This window comes from Anguilla rostrata, chromosome 5, assembly GCF_018555375.3.
Source record: "Anguilla rostrata isolate EN2019 chromosome 5, ASM1855537v3, whole genome shotgun sequence".
NCBI classification, from domain to species: domain Eukaryota; kingdom Metazoa; phylum Chordata; class Actinopteri; order Anguilliformes; family Anguillidae; genus Anguilla; species Anguilla rostrata.
The window spans coordinates 13888478-13916098 of NC_057937.1; the positions used below are offsets into that span (position 1 = coordinate 13888478).

At 41.2% G+C, this 27621-nt stretch overlaps 1 protein-coding gene across 1 annotated transcript; it reads right to left on the reverse strand.

Moving 5' to 3' along the window:
- Window positions 1-550: 550 nt before the first annotated feature.
- On the reverse strand, window positions 551-17263 carry cpxm1a (carboxypeptidase X (M14 family), member 1a). The gene is made up of 13 exons (XM_064335249.1): window positions 16887-17263; window positions 11785-11894; window positions 11061-11200; window positions 10400-10484; window positions 9109-9259; window positions 8398-8486; window positions 8007-8130; window positions 6130-6326; window positions 5165-5344; window positions 3017-3311; window positions 2764-2903; window positions 2347-2449; window positions 551-2227 (listed from the first exon to the last, which is right to left on the reverse strand). Exons 1-13 carry the CDS (start codon window positions 17230-17232, stop codon window positions 1914-1916), a joined length of 2274 nt encoding a protein of 757 aa, XP_064191319.1. The 5' UTR covers window positions 17233-17263; the 3' UTR covers window positions 551-1913.
- Between the last annotated feature and the right edge of the window lie 10358 nt (window positions 17264-27621).

Here is a 27621-nt window from a genome sequence, read left to right on the forward strand (position 1 = left end):
ACATATTTTTAAGCATAAATTAATACATTTCAGCACTTTTGCTGATCTCAATCAATTTCGTTATTGCCTTATTTAGCTATAATCTGTGAGCCCAAGTTTGCTCCAGTGCCGAAGCAACAGATTCAAACTCAATAAAAGTGGGGCGTTATGGCTTCTGGAGAATGTGTAAATCAGATGAGTTTCAGAAAATACATTCCCCTTAGAAATTGTGACTGGGGTTTAACCCCTGCACTTTCCCTTATTTGCATAATAGGCATTACAAATCTTACCCTCTTGCAAAAACAAAGGATTCTAACTCAGTAAATGTGTGATAAAATGGGTCCTTCAGACAGCCTACTATCTAAATCAGCAAGTTTAAAATAGCTAATTCATCCCATGAACTGTGGCTGGGGTTTAACTAGCACACATCCATAAAGGAGTTCTTGTTTTAATTAAATTTGAGGTGGGGCAGTGAGGTGTTGATGAGTAAGTTGCAGATGGGTATCATTTAATCAATGTTTTTCATTTTAAATTAGGCTGACTTGAACAACTCAGGAATAAAAAAATTGGAGACTGTTCTTAGTAAGCTTTAATTGGAATTCTTGTAAAACATGCTCTTGACTTGCAAGAACCCCAGAATGCCAGCATTATTTATAGATTTTGAACACTTGTGGAAAATGAACCATGAATAAGCACATACAATTGTACTCTGAAGTATAGTTTTCACCCTGTAGAAAAGAGCATTTATCATGTTATCTTAGCAGTTCCAGACTGTAAGAGTTCAGTACTCACACATACAAGTAGGCATAGCTCATATCTCAAGAGCAACTATCATATTCCATGGATGGCACTCATAAAGATATGAAAATAAAGAAATATTTAATGTTTCAGTATTTGCTTTGGTGCAAGTTACCTGTTTTCCCCATTTTCTAAGATAAGGTGCACCCAAAAAAATTGTGGTCTTGCATACAATAGGTAACCTGCATGACATACCTAGGTGCTGTAAATTGTGTAATAACTTCTGCCCTTTTGAGCAAAGCAGTTCCTCTACCTCACAACTGTAGACAAACTAATTTTATAATTCATAATGTGTTATAAACTACTGCTACATTCGCCAGCTAGCTTCATTACTTAAAGGTGTACTGGTTTCTATAATCTGTAACAGTACCAGAGCTCCTGTGTCTGCTGGTTTCACTTCCATCCATAGTTTACCCAAGTGGAACAGTTTACCCAAGTGAAACAGTGAATTATAGTCGGTATTTGGGAGTAACAGCTTTTTGCAGAAAATGTTATACACACATATTGGTGTGAAATTAATTGTTTTCCCTCTTGTGCACTTACGAACCTGCACTTGCTTTCAAATTAAACTAATGTTAACTGATATTGAAATTAATCACAAAAGGGTATGTATTCATTAAAAAACCTTTTAGTCACCCCATTCCCCTTTAATTTAAATATCTACAGCTGAATACGCCAAACACATTCAAATGAAAACTTTAAACCTGTTCAACTGGTTAAAACTGTACACTTCCTGTATGGATAAACTTTTAAGAGATGTAACTTGCTCCGTATAAACAATAGTCAAATTTCACATATTCTGAAATATTCTGCATATGAATGAAGAGCCAATGACTGTACTCACCCCCCATAACTCTGAGAACGACTTCATGTGATCAAACCTGACTATAACTTTTGCAAATGAACACATCCACAGATCAAACACAGGAAATGCAGATATTGAGGACAAAGTGATCAAAGTGAATGAGACAAATTGGCTCTCGGTGGTATGCACCAGAATGCAGACTACCCCTTTGCACCCTCGTATAAGCGCACTAGTATTTCTCCCACTGTTACCTTACATACACCAGAAGTGAATGCAGAGACACTGACACTGAGACGGTTTAGCGTACATCAGATAAGGCTTTGACAGGCCTTCAGAAGGACCTACGGAGAGCTCTGGCTTTGCGCTGCCTGGCCCGTCGCTGGTTGATTGCTTTGGTGGTGGCGCGCAGCTTGCGTAGCCGAAGGGCCCGGAGACGTAGCTGCAGGTCCTTGGGGATCTTGCCGCCATTGGCCAGGATCTCGCGCAGCCTCTGCTTTAGCATCTTGCTGAGATAGAAGTCGCAGATAGTTGCGCGGGGCTCTGACCCGACGTGGCACCTGCGCACAGAGGGGATGTAGCCTTCGGCAACCACGGTCACTTTATATTCCCCCGGGTTCAGCAGCCTCCAGTAGTCCCCATCATCGGCTGAAAGGGTACAGAGAGATATGAGACCCTTCACTGATACTGTAACAGCTCTTGAAAATCCACATGCCTGAACATAGTTTGAGGTCCCAATGCTCAGGAATAGCGGTTAGATGGCAAACCTGTTCTTATGTGGTGGTCAAGGTCCTCCACTTTGATGATGGCGTTGGCGATACCGGCATTCGTGTCCTTGTCTCTCACCACACCCTTTATTCCACGATGAACCTGTGGTAGGCAGAGGTGAGTAGAGCAATAGGAAATATCCACTAAAACTTCAGCCTTTACTACTGAGGGACCATGACCTGCTCCCAGTATACTGAAGGGACACCAGAGCTAAGTTCAGGCTTCCCTGTTTCTTTGGCCATACTTTTTCCACAAACACCACCAAATGTAATCATTCATAATATTCCACCATTGATCTACTCCAAAATAATACAATAATACAATAACTGCTTGCAGTTCAGTTGATAAAAATAGTTTCACAGCTTATGGGCAAGATGAGATGGACAGAGAAGCAGCAAAGGTTCAGAGACCCTCACCTGCTCCATGTAGACCAACAGAGACTCCTTGTTGTTCTCCCACTCGATTGGCAGCTCGCTGGCATGGGGGAACTTGTCACAGGAGAGCTCCACCGTCACTTCGAAGCAGTTGGTGTGAAGGTAGCTGAAGTCATTCATGCCTGTAGAACAAATACAGGTAAAATTCACCACCTCAGAGCTCAACTTCTGCGATCACTGTTCGTGAAAGTGTGAAGGGAGTGTATCGCAACCCAGCAGGGTTTATGTTACGCACTGCCTGGGACCGTGTGCCAATCGCCGCCGTTGATGATGTTGTTGTGCCGCTGAAAGTCCTCGTAGTGACAGATGCGGCGGTCGGGGTTGGCCATGACCTGGTTGGTGCTGGCGTAGACGGCGGCCAGCCAGCGGAAGAAGCTGTCGTCCGGGGTCGGGGTGTGCTCCCGTGGGGCCCAGTCTCGGGTGCAGTCGAAGGGGTAGGTGACCACCAGCTCCCCCCCGTGTAGGTTAGCGCTCAGCACAAACGGGATGTCCTGCATCCAGTTGATGACAGCACGGGTCTCTGGAGCGACCTTACACAAAAAAATAAGGAATTATCAAAAAATTATTAACCAATTTTTAAGAGAATATTTTAGAGTCATAAATTTTACTGACATTTCAAGTGACACATAAGTACCACATAACAACATCCTCCAAAGATATTAGACCAATTCATTTTAGTCTAGAGTTGTTTTGTTAAATAAATACATTTTAAATATTTAATTCTGAATCAAAGGTCATTATCAGTGACTCAGATAACTCTGACTCTGATGATTCTGTAGAAGACATAATATCTGATTTTGATACTGCAATACAGACATTCAGGTTTGATCAGGTTTGAGTTAATCAGAGTTGGAGGTGTCTTCCCAAAGCCCACAACCAGAGGACTTTCTGGGAAATTTGCATTTTTGCCCAGATTCATACAAGAAGACAGATACCAATGGTGTACGTCCCTGTGCATCTAATACAAGGATATTAGACAACATGGGCTGCATGGTAACAGTGTTAGCTCTATCAATGGCTGCAGATGGATAGCACTAGCTAGCTTGGCTACTACCTTAGGGTCTACTCTAATCAACCTCTGGTGAGCGAATTAGTCCAGCATAGTCTAGTTTCCCACCCACTCCCCCTATAATGTATGCAAACATCTGTGTATCCACATTGATTGCTCTTTCTCTGTACTGTTCCCTTGCAGACAAGTGTATCTTTAGGCAATGGAATGCAGACTGGAATAATAAACCCATCTGCTGTCTTGTCAGCCCTGTATTTATTTCCTATTCCCTATTTGGGAACAATGAGGACAAGAAGTTCTATCACAAATCAAAACGACATTATACAGCAGGGATTTTTTTTTTTTTTTTACAATGACAACAAATCTTTTGCAAGAAAGTGACCTTTTCTCGGCTCTCTAAATTAAAGACTGATGTTATCCGGTGAGACCTGTGACCAAAACTTGAAGTTAAAACAATAAAAAGGACAGACTGTAGTGGAGGATCCACCACTTCTTTATGAACCTTTAGTTACTGTAACGTTTCTCAGAGATAGGTCTTCCAACCTATTTATTTTTCTAGACGGCTTTTCACATTTTTCTTCTGGTTTGGGTAAAATACCACAGCTTCAGCCATTTCCATAATGCTGTTACAGTGATTCCACCAAGTAAATAAGGGCCACATGTCAGAACGGCTGAGAAAGGGAAGCACAGACATTCTTTAGAGGGCTGTTGGAGACAGAGTGTGCTGTTTTTTCCTGTCTCTCTAAAGATGCACAATAATGTCAAAATAAGTCTTCCGGCTCACAGTATAAGCCCATCCTAAGTTCCAAAAACAATTTTAAAAGTTAACATTTAAAACAGCTTTAACAAAGTGCTTTTATATTAATTTGCTGCCTGCACATCAGATTAATTTATACAGGGTGGCGTACATAGCATTTTCTATTTTATTCTTACACAGTTGAATACTGAAGCAATGCAGGGTAATTACTTTGATCACAGTTAAAGAACAGTGTGTTACACAGCAATCTAAAACTGTAACTCTTTCTTTAGAAGTTAAGCTGTTTAATCACTAACCACAATGTTGCTGTACTTTGACCGGACTGAGTGGTATCATTAAGAAACTGAAGACATTTAAGGACTGAAGACATTTAAGGAGAAATTAGTTCAAGATTACATAGCTTACAAAACTGTCATTGGCATCGGATTGCATGTGAGAACCAGACTACAGTTTACTAGACAGGATATCTTATTTGGGCCACTCATAAGTGCTTTTTTGCATTAATCATACGTACAATGTTATAGGCTGGTCTGGTTTAAATGCCATTTTCACTGACTCACCCCCAAAGCAACAGCAGGAGAGCAATCCAAGAGAGCTGACATGGCATTTTTACTTACCATAGCCTCTTCAGAAGTATAGTACTCAGGGAGGGGGATGTAGTGGTTGCTGATTTTGGATTTGTCCTGCTCCATCTCTTGGGCGTCCCACATGATGTTGTTCAGGTCAGCGAAGTTGCTGTTCAGGTCGATCCACTCATAATTGTAGCGTCCCATGGCCCACCCGGCTAGCTCCGAGCCCTGCACAAGACCCAGGAACACGCCGAGAAGGTGATGACACTCGCCAGAGTGCAGTTATATTCTCCATCCAGTGAAGACAGATTTATATTACACATTTGTATTTAAACGAAATATATTTTCGAGCAACTTTTTATTCCTCATTTTCCTTTTCTCCCCAGTTCTTGAGTGCGCACACTAGTGCAGATGCCCATTGAGATGTGCGCTAGCAGGTACTACTTCTTTCATGCTGTAGTCCAACAGCTAACGTGCTATTTAGCAATAAGCGTGGGGCTGCTAGCTGAAGCCCACCCCCTGATAATTATGCACAGCTCAGCAGGATTCCCAGACACAGTCGCCACCGGATTCACATGGACTGGATCCAGCCTGAACCACAGGATGCGTCACTGCATCAGCCGCAAGTGCACACAACTGAGTGGGCAGGGGGCCCAAATTAATACACAGTACAGTACAAGAACAAACACACATACTAGCCTGCATGCACTGCAGTTCATACGCATGCAGGGTGTCAAAAGAGAGCTGGAGAGAGCTACTATGGCTCCAACTGCTGGGCAACAGAGATCTTACTCACACACAACTTTTTTGCTTTCACTTTTGAGACATGGGAACACTGCAGGTTTAGCACAAAAAAGCAAGACACGCATTTCCACTTTTACGAAGGTGCAAAGCAACCGGTCAGCGATGACCGCACAACATTCAGGATGTCATGAGAAGCATTTTGGCAAGTCCTCTATAAAGCACCTCTGTAGCTATGCCATTTACCCGGACCCTAACCCCAGCTAGCCCACCTTCTCGTAGGCCCCCTCGTGGCCGTCGGGGTTCATGGAGGGCAGCAGGTGTATGCGGGTGTCTTTCACCAGACGCACGACGCGCTGATTGCCTCTCTTGTACTGCTGGCACAGGTACTGCATCAGGTTGAGAACCAGCTCCCGACCCAGAGCCTCGTTGCCATGCATCCCGGCCACGTAGCGGAACTCGGGCTCACCTGCAGACACGGGCAGAACCATACACCGCATGACATTAAATTGCACTGCATCCTTTATTTACCAAGCGGACACACTCATCCAAAACCCCTTTTACATGTTGTCAGTATCAGGCCCGCCACCAGGGGGAGATCGAATGGAGCAGTCGCACAGGGTCTCCAGCCAGTCAGAGATTAAAATTTTTTTATTTTTTATTTCTGCCTTTAAGAAATGTACAAATGTTCACACATGATATTGTATTTATTATTAGTCAATCATATAGAACTAGAAATCTATCATACTGGTAGACATTAGATAGATTTGTAGAATAGTCCTCTTTTCCTGAAAGTGACCTTACGTGACACATCATTTTTGGTGCTAAATATCCAGAGAAAGAGGTTTCTCACAACAACAACAAAAAAAACATAATGGCCTTTTTATTTAAATTAGAGGTAGAACGGGTTTAAGGAAAGATTCTTAATTTTAGTGATTGTAAGATGGTAAGAATTCCATGTACTTTTTCTCTCCTTATATCTCCTCCCAAATCTCATCATGTACTTTATGAAAATCTGGGACTGGTTATGAGTTCCATGAAACTCGCATCTCTTCGACTAACCTTCCCCTTTATTCTGCTAAAACAGCCTAGATGAAAAACACATGCCAACTCCTGTGAGTAAAACAAAAGGCCCTTGGCTCAAATCGCGTGAAACCAGAGCTTTTGAAATCGCTCATAAATAACCACGTTTTTCTTCTCACTCATCTGAATTTTATCTTGTTCATAACTCCCAAGGAAAACTTTCCCAAGGAAAGACTTGCTTTATGTTTACATGTCTTATCTCCATGCTCAAAGACATTTTAGTAAACCATGGAGAGACAGCGGGCAGCCAGTTAAGCTAAGGAGCATTACAGAACAATAAAATAACATGCAATCACTGTTTCATAAACCAGTCTTGTAAACAAAAGGCTTCCACTAAAAAGAACTGTGGCTCGCGTCTTGAGCAAATTACTACAAAAATCACTTTAGAAAATATCCCGATGTATAAATGGATGTTGTGTATGCTATGCACAATAAGCCTTCTGCTATAAATATAAATAACGCAATGCAAGGAACATGGAAAAAACATCAATTCTTTTAGCTAACTGCGGCTTTTTTGACATGTTGAAGACATATCTTCCACGACATGCCCCAGATACAAGGTTTTGCTCCCTTGGAAAAGAGGTCTCAGCTTCATAACATAGTCATTTTAGGTATTGCTGGCCCCCACATGTCATAATTATTTGTTCCAGGATTTCAGAGTTTGGCCAAGAATGGTATGCCTCTTTTGGCTATTCAAATTTCACTCTGCATTATGTGTTCTGGCAAAAAGCAATGTGCTTGCTGCCAATGCTGACTGAATTGCTGGTTCTTAGGCCAATGGAAACATGTCTGTAAATGGGGATGATTGCCCCACTTTTAAAACTGAAGTGAGAACAATGAGTTATAAAACTGTAAAATATCATAAATGTGATATCACATGGACACGTATACGCACACACACGCACACATGCACACACGCACACACTCACAGGCACATACACAGACACACCACACTCACACACATACACACAGAGACACACATTCGCACACACATACAGGCACACACATTCACACTGACACACATACAAACACACACACCAGCACACACTCACACACACACACTCACCCAGTTCGTGCTTGCCAGGGTTGTCAGAGATTTCCATGACGTAGAGTTTGAGTCCTTCGTAACTCTTTCCAATGCTATAGATGCGAGTGATGTCGGGGCACTCATCACTCACTGACTTCATGAGCTGGGGAGAGAGAGGGAACACCACACTGTAAACATAAATTACAGTAGCATAATTACAGTACAGTTTGCATTGGCTGGCACTATACAAAAGGTCTTCCAACATATGGAATAATAAAAAACCTAAAATTATACATAAACTCTTTGATGTGATTTTGAGAAGTGGTCAGATCGTGACAAGCTTCATTATCAATAAAAAACAACTTGTGTAAACTGTAAGAGGTTAAAATGGCAGAAATATTATTTAGTGATTATTAGCCTCTCTCGTCACCTTTCTCATCTCCTTGTAGTTGTGGTGTCTGAAGTCCAGGTCATCCTTGGAGCCTTGCACTGTCTCCCACATGTAGATATTATTAGGATCTAGAGGATGGAAAGACCAGAGCTTTAGTGACCCTCCTGCCAAACAGCAGCATAAACATACTTCAGGCATATTTGCTGAGATGGTGCTTAAACATGTGGAGAAGTGAGTCCCACCAATGGTGAAAAATTGTGTGCTTTACAGTATCTTTGGTGGCAGGATGTGATCACCTGACCACATGCTTCTGCACCACACCTTTTACATCTTTAAATGCTAAACAGTTAGAATTTCAACACTCCAATAATCAATTTATACACACACCATATTGTATTTTTTTGGAAACAAATTTTGTCTAGTTTCCATCTGGTATACAGTAGCACTTGAATATATATCGCTGGAATAATTTTAACTGTAAAGTCCCCAATGCCCAATGACGTCACTCTGACATCTATCTAGGCTAAGGGAAACTCAATCGCTGTCTCTCTGCAGGTGTATGTGTGTGCGTCTAATTGAGAAACTTGGTGCTGACTTCTGTGTGAATTGCATTAAAGCAGTGGGAAAAAAAGATCTGAATCATAATAATATCGGCCAAATTTGAGAGGAAAAAACATTCAGAGAGAACGCATTATCCAAGCTGAATAGGTTATTTGTTTTCGGCACCGTCCCTACAACGCAGGGCCATACCTGGCAGGGGGCAACCCAACACCTCAGCCCTCAGGCATATGGTCCCATTCTCGTACCAGGTCTGGGGGTTGATGCGGATGTAGCGAGCCACCGTGGGCACCGGCAAAAGGCCCAGCACCGGGGTTTCTGGGTCCTGGTTGCCTTCAAATACCTGGTGAGACCCCATGCTATTATCAACATCTATCTGATCTTATCACCAGCCTTTACACCATCTTATCACCAGTATTTAGTGAATTTTATCACCAGCATTAATCCCATGTCATTTTTAACGCACGTCATGTAATTTACCCCATCAGCCTTTTCCAATCCCTTTAGTGCTGCTTACCCACCAGTTTTCTGTGACATTCTTTATGCAGTTAACTAGAAATAGTTTTTTTTATTTTTTAAATGTTATCTTTTCATTAGATTTTATGAATGCCTTTAGATGTGAAGAAAGAAACTGTGTATACCTGCCATTGGAATAACCACATTGCTTGCACACTAGTTGATCAAGGAAAATGAATGAAAACAGATCAAGACCAATTTAAAGGACAGTTCTCTGCGTCATCTATATTCAGCTCAACACCCGCCACTGCTGTTTACAAAGGTGGTCTATTCCAACTGTCCTAATTCATTAGATAATTTCTTGTCTAAAAGCCGCACATGGACATTACTGCGTTTATGCTGAGACAGCATGTGTTCCCCTTCAGGTCACAGGGTGTGCCTGAACTCTCTGAGAGCCAGTAAGTGGGACACAGTGCTGGGTGAGGTGTCAGTCTATTGCCAGGATGGTCTGGCACACAGGAGCTGGCACAAGGCAGCAAACTCTGTCCAAAAGAACCCCTCTTCCAGGATTGTGGCGCCTGGGTCCTGCCACTGCCAAGAACCACTTATTTTAACCTTGTGCCAGTAAGCTGGACAAAACTCCAAAACTGCACTCCAGTGGTATAAAGGGAGTGAGGAGAAACTAATGACATACACTATCTGCTTTGCTGATGTGTTCCAATCACTGATATTAAATTAGTTATATTGTAACAATCAGAGCCTGCTTCATTAGCCCGACTCAGATATTACCATTTATGGGCATTAGGGCAGCGGTTTTAATAGAGAAACAACAAAAAGGTACTGAATGACTCGAGAGCTGACTTCTGACCAATCATGATCTTATGTAGGTGGGGCTCATATTGGAGGCAGCGAATCAGGCCAGGGCAGCAGCATATCAACAACATAAGCATGGCGAAACCTCACTAGAACCATTCAGAATGGAGCATCTGGAGGCCAGAAAAGCACGCGGGTTTCCCCCGGGACTTACCGCCTCCTCTGTCCCGTTCATGCAGGGCTTCCAGTACACAGAGTCATTACTCAGCTGCACCTTGTACGTGTGGACCCAGTCCCAGCTGCAGATAAAAGCGTGACCTCCGTGAACTGAGTACATTGTTTGCACAGATAAGGGAATTTGATGTTTGCTGTTAAACTGACAAACTGAGAATGTAAGGGGAACTTTCCTAAGGCTTGTGTGATATAACACCATGGAAACTGTAATACTGGAGTACCTCCTCTGCACTGCTGCAACACAGTAAAATGTCCAGTGTTAAATCAACTCTTATACATATGTTCCCTATTGGACTCATATGTACTCTGTTAGAGTTGATTTAATACTGGACATTTTACAGTGTGTAGATGCTGCTGATAACAACAGAGAACTACGTATTGCAAGTAATTAAACTAGCGAGTAATTAAATGTGAAAGACATTTTAACATAATTAACATTTGAAACTGTATGCAATTTATATGAATTAAAAACAAAGGGAAATAAATGTTTCAATAAAACTTAAAAAAAAACATATTTAACACGTTGTGGGTATCTTTGCTTGTGACAGCATGTTTAGTGTCTTAGACGGACACGTTTACTACAGCTAACTGGTACACCTCTGAAGTTCCCATTCCTCAAAAGAGCCCTGAGGGTCACTTACCTCCAGATGGAATTGCGTCCTTGCAGGATGACTCCGGTGAAAAGAGTGGGGCGACGGGCATCCACCTCCAGCCACTGGTCCAAGTCCTCATACTGGGCACACCAGGCCCCATCGTAGAGATCCCCGTCCTCGATGCCCGACTAAAGATACAAATGTGACAGAATTGTACACATAGCATAGGGTCAACGAACTGAATATCAGTAGTTTAGCAAAACAGACTGTCACAGCTGACTAATCATGATCCCACAATGACAAAGTAAGTATTGTATTACTTGTATGTTCAATGGCAACTTAAGGGGAGCATGACGGAGTTCCTTAAACCCTTGCACAACAGGGGTGGAAAATGACAAAAAGACTTCACGTAACTGACAAAAACTTTTTCAAAGAACATTGACAAAGCACCATGGACAAAGAGTTCACATAATTCATCCCGCTTCATGTTCTTTAAAGAAAGTATCCTGTAAAGCCATAGCAATCTAGAAGGCTAGTGCAGTGCAATGTGTTTGCATTATAGCAGCATTTCACAGTGGCACATTATGAGTTGTCTTGATTACAGAGGACTATGTAATATTGGTGAACAGGTTTTAGGTTACTATATGACGTGGTCTCTTTAACAGAAGCTTTTATACATGGAGACTAAGGACATTATCATGCCTTTTGTTTTCTTAAGCATGACCAGGACTATGTGGCTTTGGGAACCCCCCGATGCTGACAAACGGCTCACCTGGATGTTGAGTCGGCCACGGTGAGGGCCCAGTCCCATCCGCTGGTACGAGGAAGCCTGGAGCTGTGTGTCCTCCACCCGCAGAGACTCCAGACCCAGGGGAGGGCATTCTGAGAAAGGAGGGACAAGACACTCACTCACAGAGCAGACACTACAGTAACAGAGCTAAGGACACACTGTCACTCACAGAGCAGACACTACAGTGTCAGAGCTAAGGACACACTGTCACTCACAGAACAGACTACAGTGGCACAGCTATGGACACACTGTCACTCACAGAGCAGACACTACAGTGTCAGAGCTAAGGACACACTGTCACTCACAGAACAGACTACAGTGGCACAGCTATGGACACACTGTCACTCACAGAACAGACACTACAGTGGCACAACGTCGCAAGGAAACCCTTTCACACATTCTGGCATGGAAGTACAATGATAAATCCAGGTTATAATAAAGTGAATGGTCACCTGCAAACTCATTTTGGAGACCTAGCAGGGCCTCAACTCAGTGACACTTTATGGCAGGCCCATACCTCTCATTCCCATGCAACATGCTGGCTCATACAATTATTCTGGAGACTGAGTCAGCATTGTGCTTATCCTTCTGATCTTGCACTCATAGACCAGTAGGGGTCCTTTCATAATCTCCTTACGGATATCCCCTTCCTCCTCCACAGTCGGGCACAGGACAGGCTCCCATTGTTAGAGAAGGCTACACTCGGTCCACTGATTTCCTTGGCTTGTGGGACTGCGCAAACTCCCTCCCGGGTTTCAGTTTATACCAGGCTGCCCGGCTGCCTGTGACGCCTGCTGGATCAAACCTCAGCGCTTTCTGCCTGACCCGCCCAGCTCACAGAGCATGCTCCCACTGTTCCCTTTTAAAAAGCAACCCCCCCTCCAATCTCCCTGCCAACAATGTGCAAATTGGGAAACAACTCTTTCCTACGTTAAAACTGAAAGGGGAAGGTTGTTGGGTTTAAATCTGCACAGCTCCATATTGTGTAACTCTGAGTAGCAAAATGTTTTTTTATAGCAAAAATATTTTTTTCTCCATGAAATGAATTGACTGCTGCACTTGTGATAAAGTATGGAGATATATTGAAATAGATTTCAGTGTGAGCAAGATTTAGACCCTGGTGTTAGTGTGAGATGGTGCTGTGTGTGCAGTTTTTGTTCAAATCTTGGGGGCACATTGCTGTTCTGAAACTAAGCCATATACGGTATTTTAAATGCGTACACACATTATACATGAATATTTCATTGTATATGTATACAAGGTAAATTGCCTGATTAAACTCTTAGCACCATGAGAAATCTTAGCTAGAAAAGTATTTGGAGAAATAATGTACTTATGTGTGAATTCAGGGAATATTCTGGTTTAAAGAATCAAATTCCTTACAATCCCAGTGTGCCATTAAAAACGTATTTGCAATGAGGGATTGGCTGAATGAAGAACACAGACTGAGGTTAAAGGAGGGAACGGCTGGAGTACACATGAAGAAGCAGCTCTCAAAAAGTGCCCGAAAAGTCCAGGGAACTTGGAAAATAATTTCTGTCAGTTCTTAAATAATGTGATTATCTACAACTTTAAAAGCATCCAGACTTCCCACATAGCTGCCTGTGTGACAGCTTGTCTGCCTCTTCACCTCAATTTGGGTTTGACTTTCTTAAATCTGAGACCGGCTTCCAGCGAGTGATCTGTTTAAGAAAAAAAAAATTCAAGGGAATTTCCAGTGAAATTATGCAAATACCTGGTTTGTGCGTGGGCTAGATCTTCCCCACCAGAGCTTTGCAAGCAGTTCAGAACACTGTTGTGTTTCAGAATATAGAACGGGAATGTTGATTGTTGTAGTCTGATTGTGATATCAAGATCGGTGGTCTGAGTCCCTTAAGGGCCTAGTACTATGTTCAATAACCCTGGTTCTAGAGAGAGACAGAAGCTACCCGTATTTACCTTCATCTAAAATCAGCAATCAGTTCAGACTCAGGGTGCTCTCAGCTGCTATGAAATGATGTCTAATTAATCAACTGCCCAACACATCTTGTGGTTCTCAAGGAGGAGGGTTGGAGGATCCTGCTGACAGTACAGCAAGGCTGACCATTCCTGACACAGTGATCAGTGACTTCAATAGCCAATGTAGCTGTGAAGCTGAATGGGGGTATAGATGATCTTTTTAAACAAGATCCCATATGTAGAATTAAGATGACATGTCAAAAATCCCTGAGCCGACTAGAGAGGTATTCAGGTGCCATTGATATGTATGTTGTGTATGTTCAAGAGAATAAAGAACCTCTCCTTACCAAGTAACTTTCATCATGATATCACAGAACATTAACATTATTCTTTGTTTCAAGAGCTGCATATTTGGAATGTAATCCACCCATTTAAGACAAACGCTTCCAATTTTTTGTTTTATTTCCAGCCATGTCAGCAGATATTTGTTATGCAATCCTTTTCTTCAGAAATTGCAGTTTTGGTTTATTTATTTTAAAAACCACTGCGTACGGCATTAGACCATTGCTCATTGACCTAAATAAGTTAGGAGGGCAGCCAATAAGTTGCTGTGGAAAATTATGTTTGGAGTACAGCCAAGGCATCCAATCCCTGTTCCAAGGGACTCCCTCCAAACCCAGGTCCGTGTTCCATAGTGAAACCACAGAAGGGAAAAGAAGAATGTCCACAAAAGATAAGAATTAGCTTGCAGGCTGCAGTATCTCTGTTCAATGCAATCTCATCTGATAATGAAAATGAGATGTACTCTTTGTTGCACTATATGGGATATACCCCTTAGTTGAAGTTTGGATTTCAAAAGGCAAGTTTATCACACATTCCTTAAATCCAGCACGTTTCAACTCGAATAGCGCCGTTCTGGTCCATGTTGATAAAAGCAAAGCGTGATGTTTGAAAGCGAAGCCTATATTTCCAAAGACATCCTTGATAAGCTGTTTTGCAGTACAGGTGTTCAGTGTTCTATACTAAATATTATGTAAGCAAATACTATGTTAACCACTTGTCTGGGCCATTGGGCCAAGGGATAATAAAGCAGCCAATTTCTCAGGCTGAATGACAACTGAAAGCCATGCAAGAGAAGCACTAGCATGGTCCCATGAGTGTACTGATAGAAAGCAGGCACAATATCTGTCTGAAGTGCCAGACACTGGAACACTGGAACACAGGGGTTAACGCAAACTGAGAATAAGCAGTAACGGCCTCAGGCTTTAATTTGGTTGGATGTGTTTCAATTTCTCGCCCCACCCCCTCTCCCCCCTTTAACCCATTTCCTTAAGACCACCCCCCCCCCACATTCCCCCTCTGCACTCCCAGAGCCAAACCTCCCCCCGATTCCCACATCCTGTTCACAAACTCTCCGCGTGGGCCTCCGACTTCAAAACACTGGGAAAGAGGGTTCCAAGGACGCAGCTGGAGAGAGGGGCTGGGGTTGAGGTCACTGTGGGATATCAGTCTCGTGCTGGCGGGGAGGTCGGATGTAACCAGAGAAGAAGACAGCACAAGAAGAAGTAAAGAGCTGCATGCAGGACAGGCTGGTCATGCATAACCACCCCATTTTCTCACGAAGGAAACATCCAAACAGCGCACTCCCAGCCCCAATTTTGAGAGCTCAGCAATCTTTAAGAAGTGTATCCACTGCTGACATTGGTGATTCAGATAAAATCTGCTACTTTGTTCACGATTTATTTCATTTAAAGCTTAGTAATCTGTCGGCTCTACCTAGAAAAATACTCGAAGATGCCAAAAATCCAAAGGTAAAGAAACGAAAATAACAAAGAAGCTACACACTTTGATCTCAGGGGACAACACAGCTGCCAAAACCATTTGCTTTGGGCACAGGTGGTGTTGAGATCAGATTTTTCATAAGTACCAGGATGTCTTTTTAGCTCTACCCAAAGAGTTAGTATTTATTCATTATTATTATCAGTATTAATGACTACATGAAGGCATGAGACACAAAAATGTATTTTTAACAAATTAATTTACGTCTGTTTATTCCATAGAAAACTACTACAATCATATAAAATCAGTGGAAATAACCAGTCGACTTTTATCATTCAATCTGGTGCAGTCCTTCCTAAATTATATTTACACAAACGAATTCTTCCCTTCCCCCACCTGTGATGAGGTATCCAGTGCCAGGCAGAGCAGATAATGGCACGCGCAGATGTGATATCTCTGTGCATCTAGAGTCTGTACATTCAGCCCACGGCATGCATGCACCAAAACACAGATCACAGCTGAAACTCAAGGCTTCCTTTTTTTCCTTTTGAGAATCCTCAATCTACGATTTCCAAAGGGTGGTCCCGCCTTCCGTCGCATGAAAAGTTTTATTTAATTTTATTTATTTATTTATTTATTTATTTGCTCAGTTCGGTCTGTAATAAAATCTTATGGTTTACCATTTAGTGTATTTTTTATGACTTTCAGATGTCGACAAAGCAAACGAAACCAGTGTTTACAAGCTGCAGTCACAATTAAATAACAACCAATAAACTGGAATGTTTATGTGCTATTGTTAATACCAGCTGATTGAATCAACATGAAATTTACTAATATTTCAACGAAATCTTGCGCGTACACCAAAGCGCGCTGATTGGCGCCTGTTATTCCCTGCTAAAATGAGTCAACCAATGAGAACAAAAGACGATCAACAGTTTGCTTTTACGATGCCCTGCAGCGTAGTAAGCACCTAGAAGCAATAGCACATCTTAAGCAAGGCTGCTTAGTTTTTTTTATTTTTTGGTTTTTTATTTCGTGCATGAGGTCTATCAGGTCAATAAAATTCACACATGAAAACTTTCTGAAAACATAAAAACCAATTAACTTTGCATTGCGGGTAGTTACATAATTATGTTCTGGATGTATATCAAAGAGTATTCTAGGTTAGATATTGAATAACGCACCAGAAAATTTTACCTGCTCAAATACAACCCAATTTATCCAAATGCGCAAAGAATTCAAACACGCAGTCCACCAAAAGTGAGATTGCATTAGTAGATTAGTTAAAAATAATCAAAATACTTCGGATACGAATGATTTATGGTGTAAACATCACAGCACTGTAGAGGTGGAGTCCGACATCTCACCTAGTTCTTGTGTTTTATCTTTGTCCTTTGTCTCCAAATCCTTATCTGTGCCACCCATGTCTTCATCACTGAAACCTGCGTCGGCGGTATCCTTGGGTCGTTTTTTTGTTGGTACGACGGGCTTGGCAGTTGTGGTTTGCTTGGCAGATGCTGTAGGTGTAGAACCGGCACTAACTGTGCTATTGAAATTCGTTGTGTAGTTAAATAAGGCTGTAAAATTCAGGTTATTACTGACTGTGACAGTTTCATTGTTAAACACAGTAAAACAATAGGACGTCCTAACAATGAAAATTAAAAGAAAGCAAAACGATACCCCAACCCACGCCATTTGTGCTCCGTTGTGCATCACTGTCAATGTTATCTGGTGAAAAATAAGTTTTTCTACTCTCGATAAAGACTCTCGCACATCACCGTAATACTACAAAAATAAGCGCCGCAAGTTGAGGAATTCCGAATAGACGATCGGACCTTACCGTAATTTTTAGAAGAGAAATATCATACTAAAGTGCGTGCTGCGTTCCCCGAACAGGAGGAGAAGGGTATTCCTTTACAGTCATTCTCAGTAAAGTAGTTTCACGTGTCTTTGACCGGTCAAGGTTCTGGAAACAGCAGAATTTCCACAGTGAAATAATTATTATTGGAACATAGTTCTTCCTCAGCTCTTTTTGCAATAAGCACAACAATAATGAGAATATTACCTGTTAGCATTATAGCGACGTGTCCTTTATCTGATCCGGAATTAGACACTGATTATAGCAACATATCATGTAGGGCACTTCCATGTTCAGCAGGCATATATGTATATATACACACTACATGGCCAAAAGTATGCGGACATCCCTTCTAACTAGTGGTTTTGGCTACTTCAGTAACACCAATTGCTAGCAGGTGCATAAAATCAAGCGTACGGCCTTGCAATCTCCATAGACAAACACTGGCAGTAGAATGAGTCATACAGAAGAGCTCAGTCACTTTCAATGTGGCACTGTCATAGGATGCCACCATCCCAACAAGTCAATTTGTCCTGCTAGTGCTGCCCGGGAGAACTGTAAGTGTTGTCATTGTGAAGTGGAGGAGTCACAACAGCTCAGCCGCAAAGCAGCAGGCCACACAAGCTCACAGAATGGGGCCGCTGAGTGCTGCAACACAGCGCGTAAAAATAGTCTGTCCTCAGTTGCAACACTCACTATCGAGTGCCCGACTGCCTCTGGAAGCAACGTCAGCACAAGAACTGTTCCTCGGGAGCTTCATGAAATGGGTTTCCATGGCCGAGCAACCACACATAAGCCTAAGATTACAATGCTCAATGCCATGCGTAGGCTGGAGTGGTGTAAAGCACACCGCCATTGGACTCTGGAGCAGTGGAAACACGTTTTCGGGAGTGATGAATCACGCTTAACAGGAGAATGATACCTGCTTGAATGCATAGTGCCAACTGAAAAGTTTGATAGATGGTCTGGGGCTGTTTTTCATGGTTTGGGCTAGGCCCCTTAGTTCAAGTTAAGGGAAATCTTAATGCTACAGCATACAATGACATTCTAGAAAATTGTGTGGTCCCAGTTTCCTAGCAACAGTTTAGGGAAGGCCTTTTACTGTTTCAACATGACAATGCCCCCATGCACAAAGCAAGGTCCATAAAGAGACCACTCCCATCTGGATAGAAATGTTTAATCATAGGATAAAGGTGATCACTCAGAATAACCAAATTGATTTGTATGACTATTGATTTGCAGTGACCCTTTCCTCAAAGGGGACAAGAGAACCCAAACTATGCCAGGAAAATTCCCTGCTTATGCCCATAGCATAGCAGAGCCACCGGACCCCCTCACTGTAGGGGTCAAGCATTCAGGCATGTATTGTTCTCTTGGTGTACATCACACATGCACTCACCCACTTGTCGAGAACATGAAGGATGACTCATCTGACCATATCACATTTTTCCACATCTCTGTAGACCTGTGCCTATGGTTTTTGTACCACACTGAACTCGCAAATGTACATTCGTCTTTGTAATTAGGGGTTTATGCATTGCAACCCTATTATAATTTCACTATGTAATTGTTGGACTGCTCTAGCTGACAGTCTGATCACACACTGCATTGACATTCTTAGTTACCTGAGGAGCTGCTCTTCTGTTTTCCCTTAAATATCATACTAATGCATGAGCATCAAGGTCATTGAATGTACGCTTTCAACCACAATTTCCGACCCTATTTACTGAAGTCATTCCAACAGATCTGAATGCAGATGTCACTTTAGTCACTGTTCCTATTGAAACGTTAATCAGTTAACCAAGCTCCTGCCATCCGTGCCCCAGTAATGAACCCTCTTTCAAAGTCACTTAAATTTTTCTTGCCATCTTGACCCAAAATCGAGGTCGAGAATAAATTCTTGTTACAAAAAAAAAAAAAGTCAATAAACTGATTTTATGTTGCACATCTGTAACAAAAAGCAACCAAGAAAACATCTGACCAAACCAGTAAGAGTGCTCTGATGTCTGCTTGAAGTAATGCTGTGAATCCTTCTGCCCTGCAGCTTATAGAAAGTGCACTGTTGCCATCTAGTGGAACCTTGATGTTCCCAGTTGTACCAAATCACAATGGAAGATGATTTGCATAGAAATATGTTAAGGGTGAATCGCAAAACAGAAAAGCTATTATAGAATCATAAAAAGCATTTCCATTACATTTTCCCCTTATCCACATTATATTTACTTACATTTTGTCTTGTCATTTTGACAAGTGAGTTCGTGTCTTTATAGAAAGAACCCCAACCAGAAGTATAAACTCAACAGGATAGTTGATTCAGATCAGATATGAATTGATCAAATACTTCACAAGATTAGCCACTAGCAATAATCAGTATCACAATGAAAAGGACTCCTTTGCTTTTATTTTTCTTTCTTAACCTTGGAGCCAATTGCCCTCCATAGTTATTAGACTGTAGCTTCACTTCATAATGTATGCAGTCATACAAATATGGGAAGCCGTTAAAATTAAAGCACTAGCATGTTTGACAAAGTACAATGCCACATTATATCATATACAGCCACATTATATCGTATATAATGCAGGTTAGAAGACAGCCAAATACGTTAGCCTGTCAGGAAGCGTGGAGGGGTTGGACCTAAACGCAGGTCAAAAACACAAAACTCCAAATGAAGGGAAACAAAGACTTTACTAAATCAACAGGGAACAAAAGGTCACGAGGGGCAAAACCACAAACACAAAAAGATACTTAAGAACCTAAAAACCAAAACAGAACACAGGCAAGGCGGAACACTGGCAGGACAGAAAACACACAAGGCACAAGCGGAACCGAAACGGGCAGAATACATACATTCAGGAGAGAACACAAGTGGAAACAAACACAAGGAAACCAGAACATAGACAGGAACGCATGGCGCAGATTTGAGGAGGGGCGCACAGAACAACCAGACATACCGCAAGAATCCAGCACCTGAGTCAAGGAAGAGGGCAACTTAAATAGAACACACTGACGAGACACAGGAGGGCACCATGAACAATCAGGCCACGGAAGGGGAAGGGAAAACGAGACAGCCAGAAAACAATGATTAGACAATTGGAAACAATCATACAATTAACACAGGGGGAGCAGGACACAAAACAGAAGTGCCGCCATCTGGCGGCCCAACAGAGAAAACGCAGACAGGAACACAGGACCATGACATAGCCAATTATCAAGAGGAGGAAAAGGCAGCTAAAGACAGTTCTCAGTGAAGGAAACTATTTCTTGATTTGTCTTAATTTTTCTGAAGCAAAACTTAAAATAAACAAAAAAGAAAATCAATGACAAATGGCATTTGCTCTGGCTTTACTTCAAAAAGAATACCAGGACAGGAATAAATTAATAAGCACTCCAAGCTGACTCTTTCCAATAATTAACAGGCTTTAGTAGACAGGCTACAAACATTAGGTATTTGATTACAATATAGCCTTATATATTTTGACATTTATTTCTGTGAAGTAAGAGAACCTCTAGGGCTGAAATTAGATTTTAGGTTTCACAACAGGGTTAGGTTAGAGCAGGGGTACACAACTCCAGTCCTAAGGGCCGGTCTACATGCTGGTTTACATTCAAACCAGATATCTTAGATTTAATTTTCTGATAGCTCTATAAACTGAGCTGGTTAATTTCTGTCCTTGAGCACAGTAAAATCAGTAGGATAGACAAGCAGCCTGTGGCTGTAGCTGATGCTTATATAAATGTCAAATAAATATATCCCTTCATCCATTATCTATACCCGCTTATCCTGGGCAGGGGGTTGATGGAGTGCTATCCCAGCATGCATTGGGCGAGAAGCAGGAGTATACCCTGGACAGGTCGCCAATCTGCCTCTGGGAAAACACCATTCACTCACACACTCAAACCTAAGGGCAATTTAGAGTCACCAATTAGGCTAACCTGCATGTCTTTGGCCTATGGGAGGAAACCAGAGTGCCCAGAGAAACCCATGAGAACACAGGGAGAACATATAAACTCCAGGACCTTCTTGCTGTGAGGCGATGGTGCTACCCACTGCACCACTGTGCTGCCCAGATCAATATATGATTGAGCTAATTAAATACTTAAGAGTACAAGTTGGCATAAAATCCTGAAATGGAATGGCCCTTGTTGTGCACCGCTGGGCTGGGGTTAGGGTTAGAAAAATTGTGTTAGTGTTGATGCAAGAACACATTTATATTGTGGTTTTGAAAACATTTTGGAAAGAAATGGACAAGTGAAATACAAAACTATTTCAATCTGTTTTCAATAGTTTTATCAGCAAAACAAGGGAATATACTTAAATGTCATCAATATATATTACAAATTTGTATTAAAAAGGCAAAATGATGACCAGGATGCCATAAACAAATGAGCAGATTTAAGCAACTGTGTATAACACATGTAATGAAAGATTTCAACTGATACATTAAATCCTGATACATTTAATATCATTTATCAACTGGCAGTGTAAACTCCATACTTACTAGAAGATGTTATGATGATGATGACAAAGATAATAATTAATATAGTTATTTTGAGTTAAATTATTATTATTATTGTTATTATTTTTACATCCACACTTAAGTACTAATAGAAATACAAGGGAGGTCATAAAAAACAAAAACAAAAAAAAAAACAATTCAGTGAAAACAATTCACCTCAAAAATTGCACAGGCCTTGAATTTTCCACTAGGTGGCATCACATGACCAGGTCTTTAATTGCCAGCTGAAAAACCTCAGCTGTGTCTGGAAATTAAACTCACAGTTAATCTCTGATTTGAGCTGAACAAGGCCAGGACATAAGCAGACCCACTATGTCCTATTGAAATTCCTGAATCAGTGTGTATGTTTGGTATGGCAGCCGTAGTCTGCATTTTGTTTAGGCTCAACTGGCTACATTTTGACCACATACAAACATTGTTTTTCCGTTTCAATTCATCTGTGGCAGGTATTGGTTCACAAAATTACATTCTTTAACATTTTTGCAGGGGAAATAGTGAATTTAGGAATATTTGTATCAAGCACATGCTTCCAAACAAACAACATCAAACAAAACTTTACTTCAGTTATCTGTCATTGAAATAAGTGAAATGGGTTATTCCGCAATATATAGACATGAGGTATTCGCAGGAAAATTTCAAATTTTAAATGGAACTGTTTCTATGTTATTTAATCATCGTCAACACAGGAAGACCTAATAAAAACTGCCTGCATGGGTTTCCTTTCGGCTTGTGTGAGCATCCCTTACATTGCCGTGAGTAAGGAGGACTTATGTACACAACTAGTATACATTCACCCAGTGCTGTACTATCTGCTCTTTATCAAAAATCTATGAAAGTAACATAATTGATGTTTGTAAAGTCACAAGATTTTAAAAAATGTTCTCAAAAATCATCCAAAATTGTTGAAGGAAATATTTAGCATATTCCCTACATTATATATAATATATATTATATACAAATTAAACACATTTTATGTTGCTTTTAGCAATTTGCTGGACACGCCATTTTGTGTTGTCAGCTCTACTTTCAATTTTGTGTCCTTTTTGCCTAAAAAATTACTATTTTAAGCTCTTTAATATGCATACATTCCACTTGAGAGTTTGGGAACTGAATAGACATTTCTAAGCATCAATAGGCTTCTATAAGTTTGCACTTCTTCAACATTATAAGATATTGAGGGGCACAATATTAAATGCACTTTAAAGTTAAAAAAAAAAATCACCATAGAGATCCTTTTGACAAAAAGGTTCTATGCAATGATCACATGTAGCACCAATACAAATGAATATTTCAATATGTTATATTACTCTTAATTAGATATTGTCTATTGTTATAGGTATACATTATATTTTTATTCCAAAAATGTTTCTAGCAGTTCTGGGGTATGCAGTATGTGAATGCTAATCCTGTATACTTGGAACCAATAAAATGTTCCCCTGTTCGCCCACAGGTCACCTGTGATGTGCTATTCATGACTATACCATTTGGCATATATTTGCAGGCAATACCCACGGTTCATAGGTACAATCTTTTATTCCGTTTCATTGGTCGTCCTAACAAAGTGCGGCAGCCACACGTGTTCCTTCCGGAGGCAAACCAGCTGAAGTGAGCCACATACCAAGCCGCTCTTGATCTGTGACCACTTTAACAAACAGCCTGCTGGGTAATTTCAGCAGTAGCAAACCAAAGAGAGGTGCCGCTCGCAGCTCTGGAAAGAGAGCGGAGATTAGAGCTCTGTGCTGCATTGAGCTTTGTGGGAGATCCCAGTGTCCCTTCCCTTCACACTCAGAATGGTCCACAGTGTGTCTCACACCGTCAATCAAACGATCAGCGGGCAAAGAAATTGAACTAAAACATGAAAATGCAGAGAGTGCTTTAGTTTAGTTTATTTAGTTGTGTAAATGGGCCAAGGTTTGGATTAACTTCCAGAAATGACAGAATTGTTAAGGAATTGACCATAAACATTATTTGGGGAGCTCTACTGTTTCATTTAATTGTCCAAAACAGAAAAGACCAGAAGTAAAGCAACAGGACACAGACCAAATCTTTTCCCCATTCATTCTTGATTGTTCATTAAAACAAGCCATAGCACAGTGAGTCTGTTTTTTTTTCTAAGCATGTAGTTGTTACTTACTTCCCCTGGTGAAAAAAAGCAATTCTGTTCTGTGCAGTAATATAAATTATTAACCCAAAACAAAGCTTAGAAAGCATTAATAAGCTGATTTTACAAATTAGCCCATCTAATCATTTGTGAGAAACAAACCAAATAGAAGAAGGCTGGTGTGGAAATGATAATTATTTCAGTAGCTTTTGCTCATGGCTGTGCATCTACGATTGTTTACATTACCTCTGTGCAAGGCACTTCATTAAGGCAATTTTGTTCAATTACTGCACAGTTTAGCCTACCAGAGTGTGTTTCCTTGGTTTCACTCTGGGGTCATTGGATTTAACCCCTTTAGTACTGAATCCATAACACACACTTATGAATTCATGCAAATGCTACTTTTCAACAATTCCTCTGTGATTTGACCATTTATTGGTTTCAGTTAAATCTTTTTGTTATAATAATACATATGTGGTGATGGTGATAACATTCAGTATAAATATAAAAAAAAGAAAAAGAAGTAACCGCTCATTATTACGTTGATATTCATAACCCTAAGCTGAAGACGAACCTTGTAGAAATCAAACACCTGACTGCAACCACAAGGAATATTAATTGATTTATATTTTTTACAGGCACACATTTCCAGATTGAATTTTTGGAGGCTCTGTACTTTCTGTTCAGTTAGACTGAAACACAATTGGCAGTAAGTTTGGTTCTTAAAAAATGAATTAAGCATTTATATTGTAAATATGAATATCAATACTCATAGTAAGCACTCCTACACTTCCCTTATAGGTAAAGTTTTGTTTTTTAAAATAGGCCTGCACATACATATGAATGTATAATACATAGAACAGCAAAGTGTTGTCATCATTTCTGTTTTACCAGATCATTTCCGGTTCCATTTTTATTTTTTTTGCCTATGGCTAAAATGAATTTGATAAAGGACAATCATTTTGTCCTTTAACTATGTAAAACCTTGACATTAGAAATTCTGCAGGGTGAATTCATAATATGTGTTATCAACACAATCTAGTGAAATAAATATGTTCAGGCTTAAAAACTGTTACATACTACTTCAACAAGAAAAGGCATCCATATGAAATCCAAAGATCTTAAGCAAAATAGTCAGTGTTGGTTTTGGACGTAGTTCAAGGTAATAATTTTATTACCCTATTCATTTTCCTGTTAGTCTTACAAGGAACTGGAATTTCTTATTTGGGCACAAAATTTACATCACACTTCGGTGGTCTGTTGCTTTTATTGTTTTCACTTACAGCAATCAACTACAATTCCATTACTATTAAATGAATGGTCGTCGACTGAAACGTGGCATTGTACTGTTCATCAGAATTGTTCTGGTTCATATCCCGAGTGGGATATTTCCATTGTGTGTTTAGCAGGGTATGCAGCCTAAATGGCTTCAGTAACTATCCAGATGCATACTACGTAAGATGTAAGCTATGGCGCTCACCCAGGGTAAGACCATCTGCTGAGCAAATACATAATTTAATAATGACAGTTAGGACTCAGATGCCTGGATAAACCCCACACAGAAAGCCTGTTAGGTACTGAGCAAACATACACACTCTCCAGAAACTTATAATCTCAGGCTCAAGAGTGCAATACGGTCAACGTTTAAAGCGTTTGACCGGGTTCCCCGGGGTCCGCCTGCGGTAAGCGCGCATTTAGAGCGAACCTCCCCGTTCTCCAGAGACCGGACTCATTCGCGCTTCAAAAAAGAGAGAAAAAAAAAAAAAGTTAATGAAAAGCGACTCTAAATTGCGTGAAAAGCAGGCTCCTGAACCCACCCTGCCCTCAGCCACCTAGCGCATGCCGTTTCCAGTGGCGCTGTAGTTTTAATACATCATGCATAATTTACTGAATGAAAGATGTATGCGTGTGCTCGGCTGTTTCAACGCGTGTGCCTTGTGTAGCACAGGCTGAGGAAAGAGTTAAGAACAAAATGGCTTTGTGCACGCGTGCGTTTGCAGGCATGCCTATGTGTGTGCGCATAATATGTGTCCAGGTGGGAGAGTGCAGACTGTGATGTGGGGTCAAGAAAGGCTGTATGTAAAATGATTATGTGTTCATGGTTGGATTCAGCTAATCAATAGTTGCACTTGTAAAATGAATTGCAGCACATGGAAATTTACTTTGACAGGACTTTATATTACCGAGCTGCTGACTGTGGAATTTGCCTGTCCATAAAATCTTTATTAATGTAAACTGTAAATAAGTATTAATTAACCTCAATGACCTTTACAAATGTACTGAGAATGTCAGTGTCTTTCAGTCATAAAGTGTTGAAAACTTTCTGAATATATTTTAGGATATGCTTTCAATCTGAATAAGAACACACGTACACACACAAATTCTAGTTACCTGGATACACCACTTCCTTGACAAGCTTTTACAGTAGGCGTGTTGACCCGTCCCATGTCTCCTCTCATATCACAGCTCAGCCCTGACGCTGTAAACCCCGACCAGCCTCCAGTTAATGGCACCACAGAAGAAGAGCGACGAGTGGAGGACCCGAGCGTGAAGCTCAGCCCTCTGTACTTTCACGTAAAAAGCCAGATACAATATTGATGGGACACACAATTTCCCACTGACCCTCGCTTGGCTCCTCTCATGTTTCATCAACAATTCATGAGCCGTGTCCCCCTCTCTCTTTCTCTCTGTCGCCGGACTCACCTGCAGGCCCTCCGTGTCATCCCTGCCATCCTGCAATATCCCCACTCCCATGGGGGGGGAGGCGACTGAGAGAAAGGGAGAAGGACAATGGGAACAACAGGAGGACTCTGGGAAATGAAGGCTTCCTCCAGGTCAAACAGAAGGCTAGCGGAGGTGGACGGCCTGTAGCACCAGAGGATTGCATCTGTGGCACAAGCCCACCCAGAGGGCCTGAAGATTATAACACTCTAATCTATCTGTTCACTGTGTTTTTTTTTTTTTTTTTTTTACTGCTCCATGTGGGGAGTGTTGGGACTGATGATGTTGGATTGCCCTTAATGAGATTCTTGAAAAATAATGGCTTGCATTCAAAATTCTCTGACTGAGTCTGGGTTTCAGTAAAGGCACTCAAAGCTTCGAGATGGTGTTTTGATGTTGTGTGCGCAAAGCTGAGGCTCTACTGAACAATGGGAGGAGTGTTATTTATGAGCTGGGGAAAATGGGAACATTTATAAATCTCACATTTATTAAGCGCACAGCTGTGCTGGAGTTCATTGAGACAGTTTGTTCTGATCTACTTTTGCACTATTTTTAGGGAACCTGTGGGCACATTGTAACCTTGGTACTTGAGGGCCACACTGCATGCAGTGGCATTTTGCATTGGTTCCGGAGGGCTAGACTTACTGCTGGCCTACCCAGCCCTGGCACTGAAGGACCCAATGCCTGCAGGGCTACTCAACCGAAGTCCTGTAGGGTTGCAATGCCTTAGGAAATATTCAGTTCAGCTCCTGGTATCCAGACTTCCTGCATACACTTTATAAACACAAATAGTTTGAAAAATATGTCTTCCCACCCTAGTTCTGAGTTTATTTGTGGACCAAGGTGATTGGATTTGACACAGCTCACACACAGTAAAATGTTCAGTGCTAAATCAACTCTTACC

Excerpts from the sequence above, each read along its gene's own strand:
- cpxm1a (XM_064335249.1), bottom strand. The coding sequence starts at position 17,232 with ATGCACAACGGAGCACAAATGGCGTGGGTTGGGGTATCGTTTTGCTTT. Across the intron at positions 11,201-11,784 it reads GTGGCCGACTCAACATCCAG|TCGGGCATCGAGGACGGGGA; the intron begins GTGAGCCGTTTG and ends TTGTATCTTTAG. Across the intron at positions 9,260-10,399 it reads TGAACGGGACAGAGGAGGCG|GTATTTGAAGGCAACCAGGA; the intron begins GTAAGTCCCGGG and ends GGGTCTCACCAG.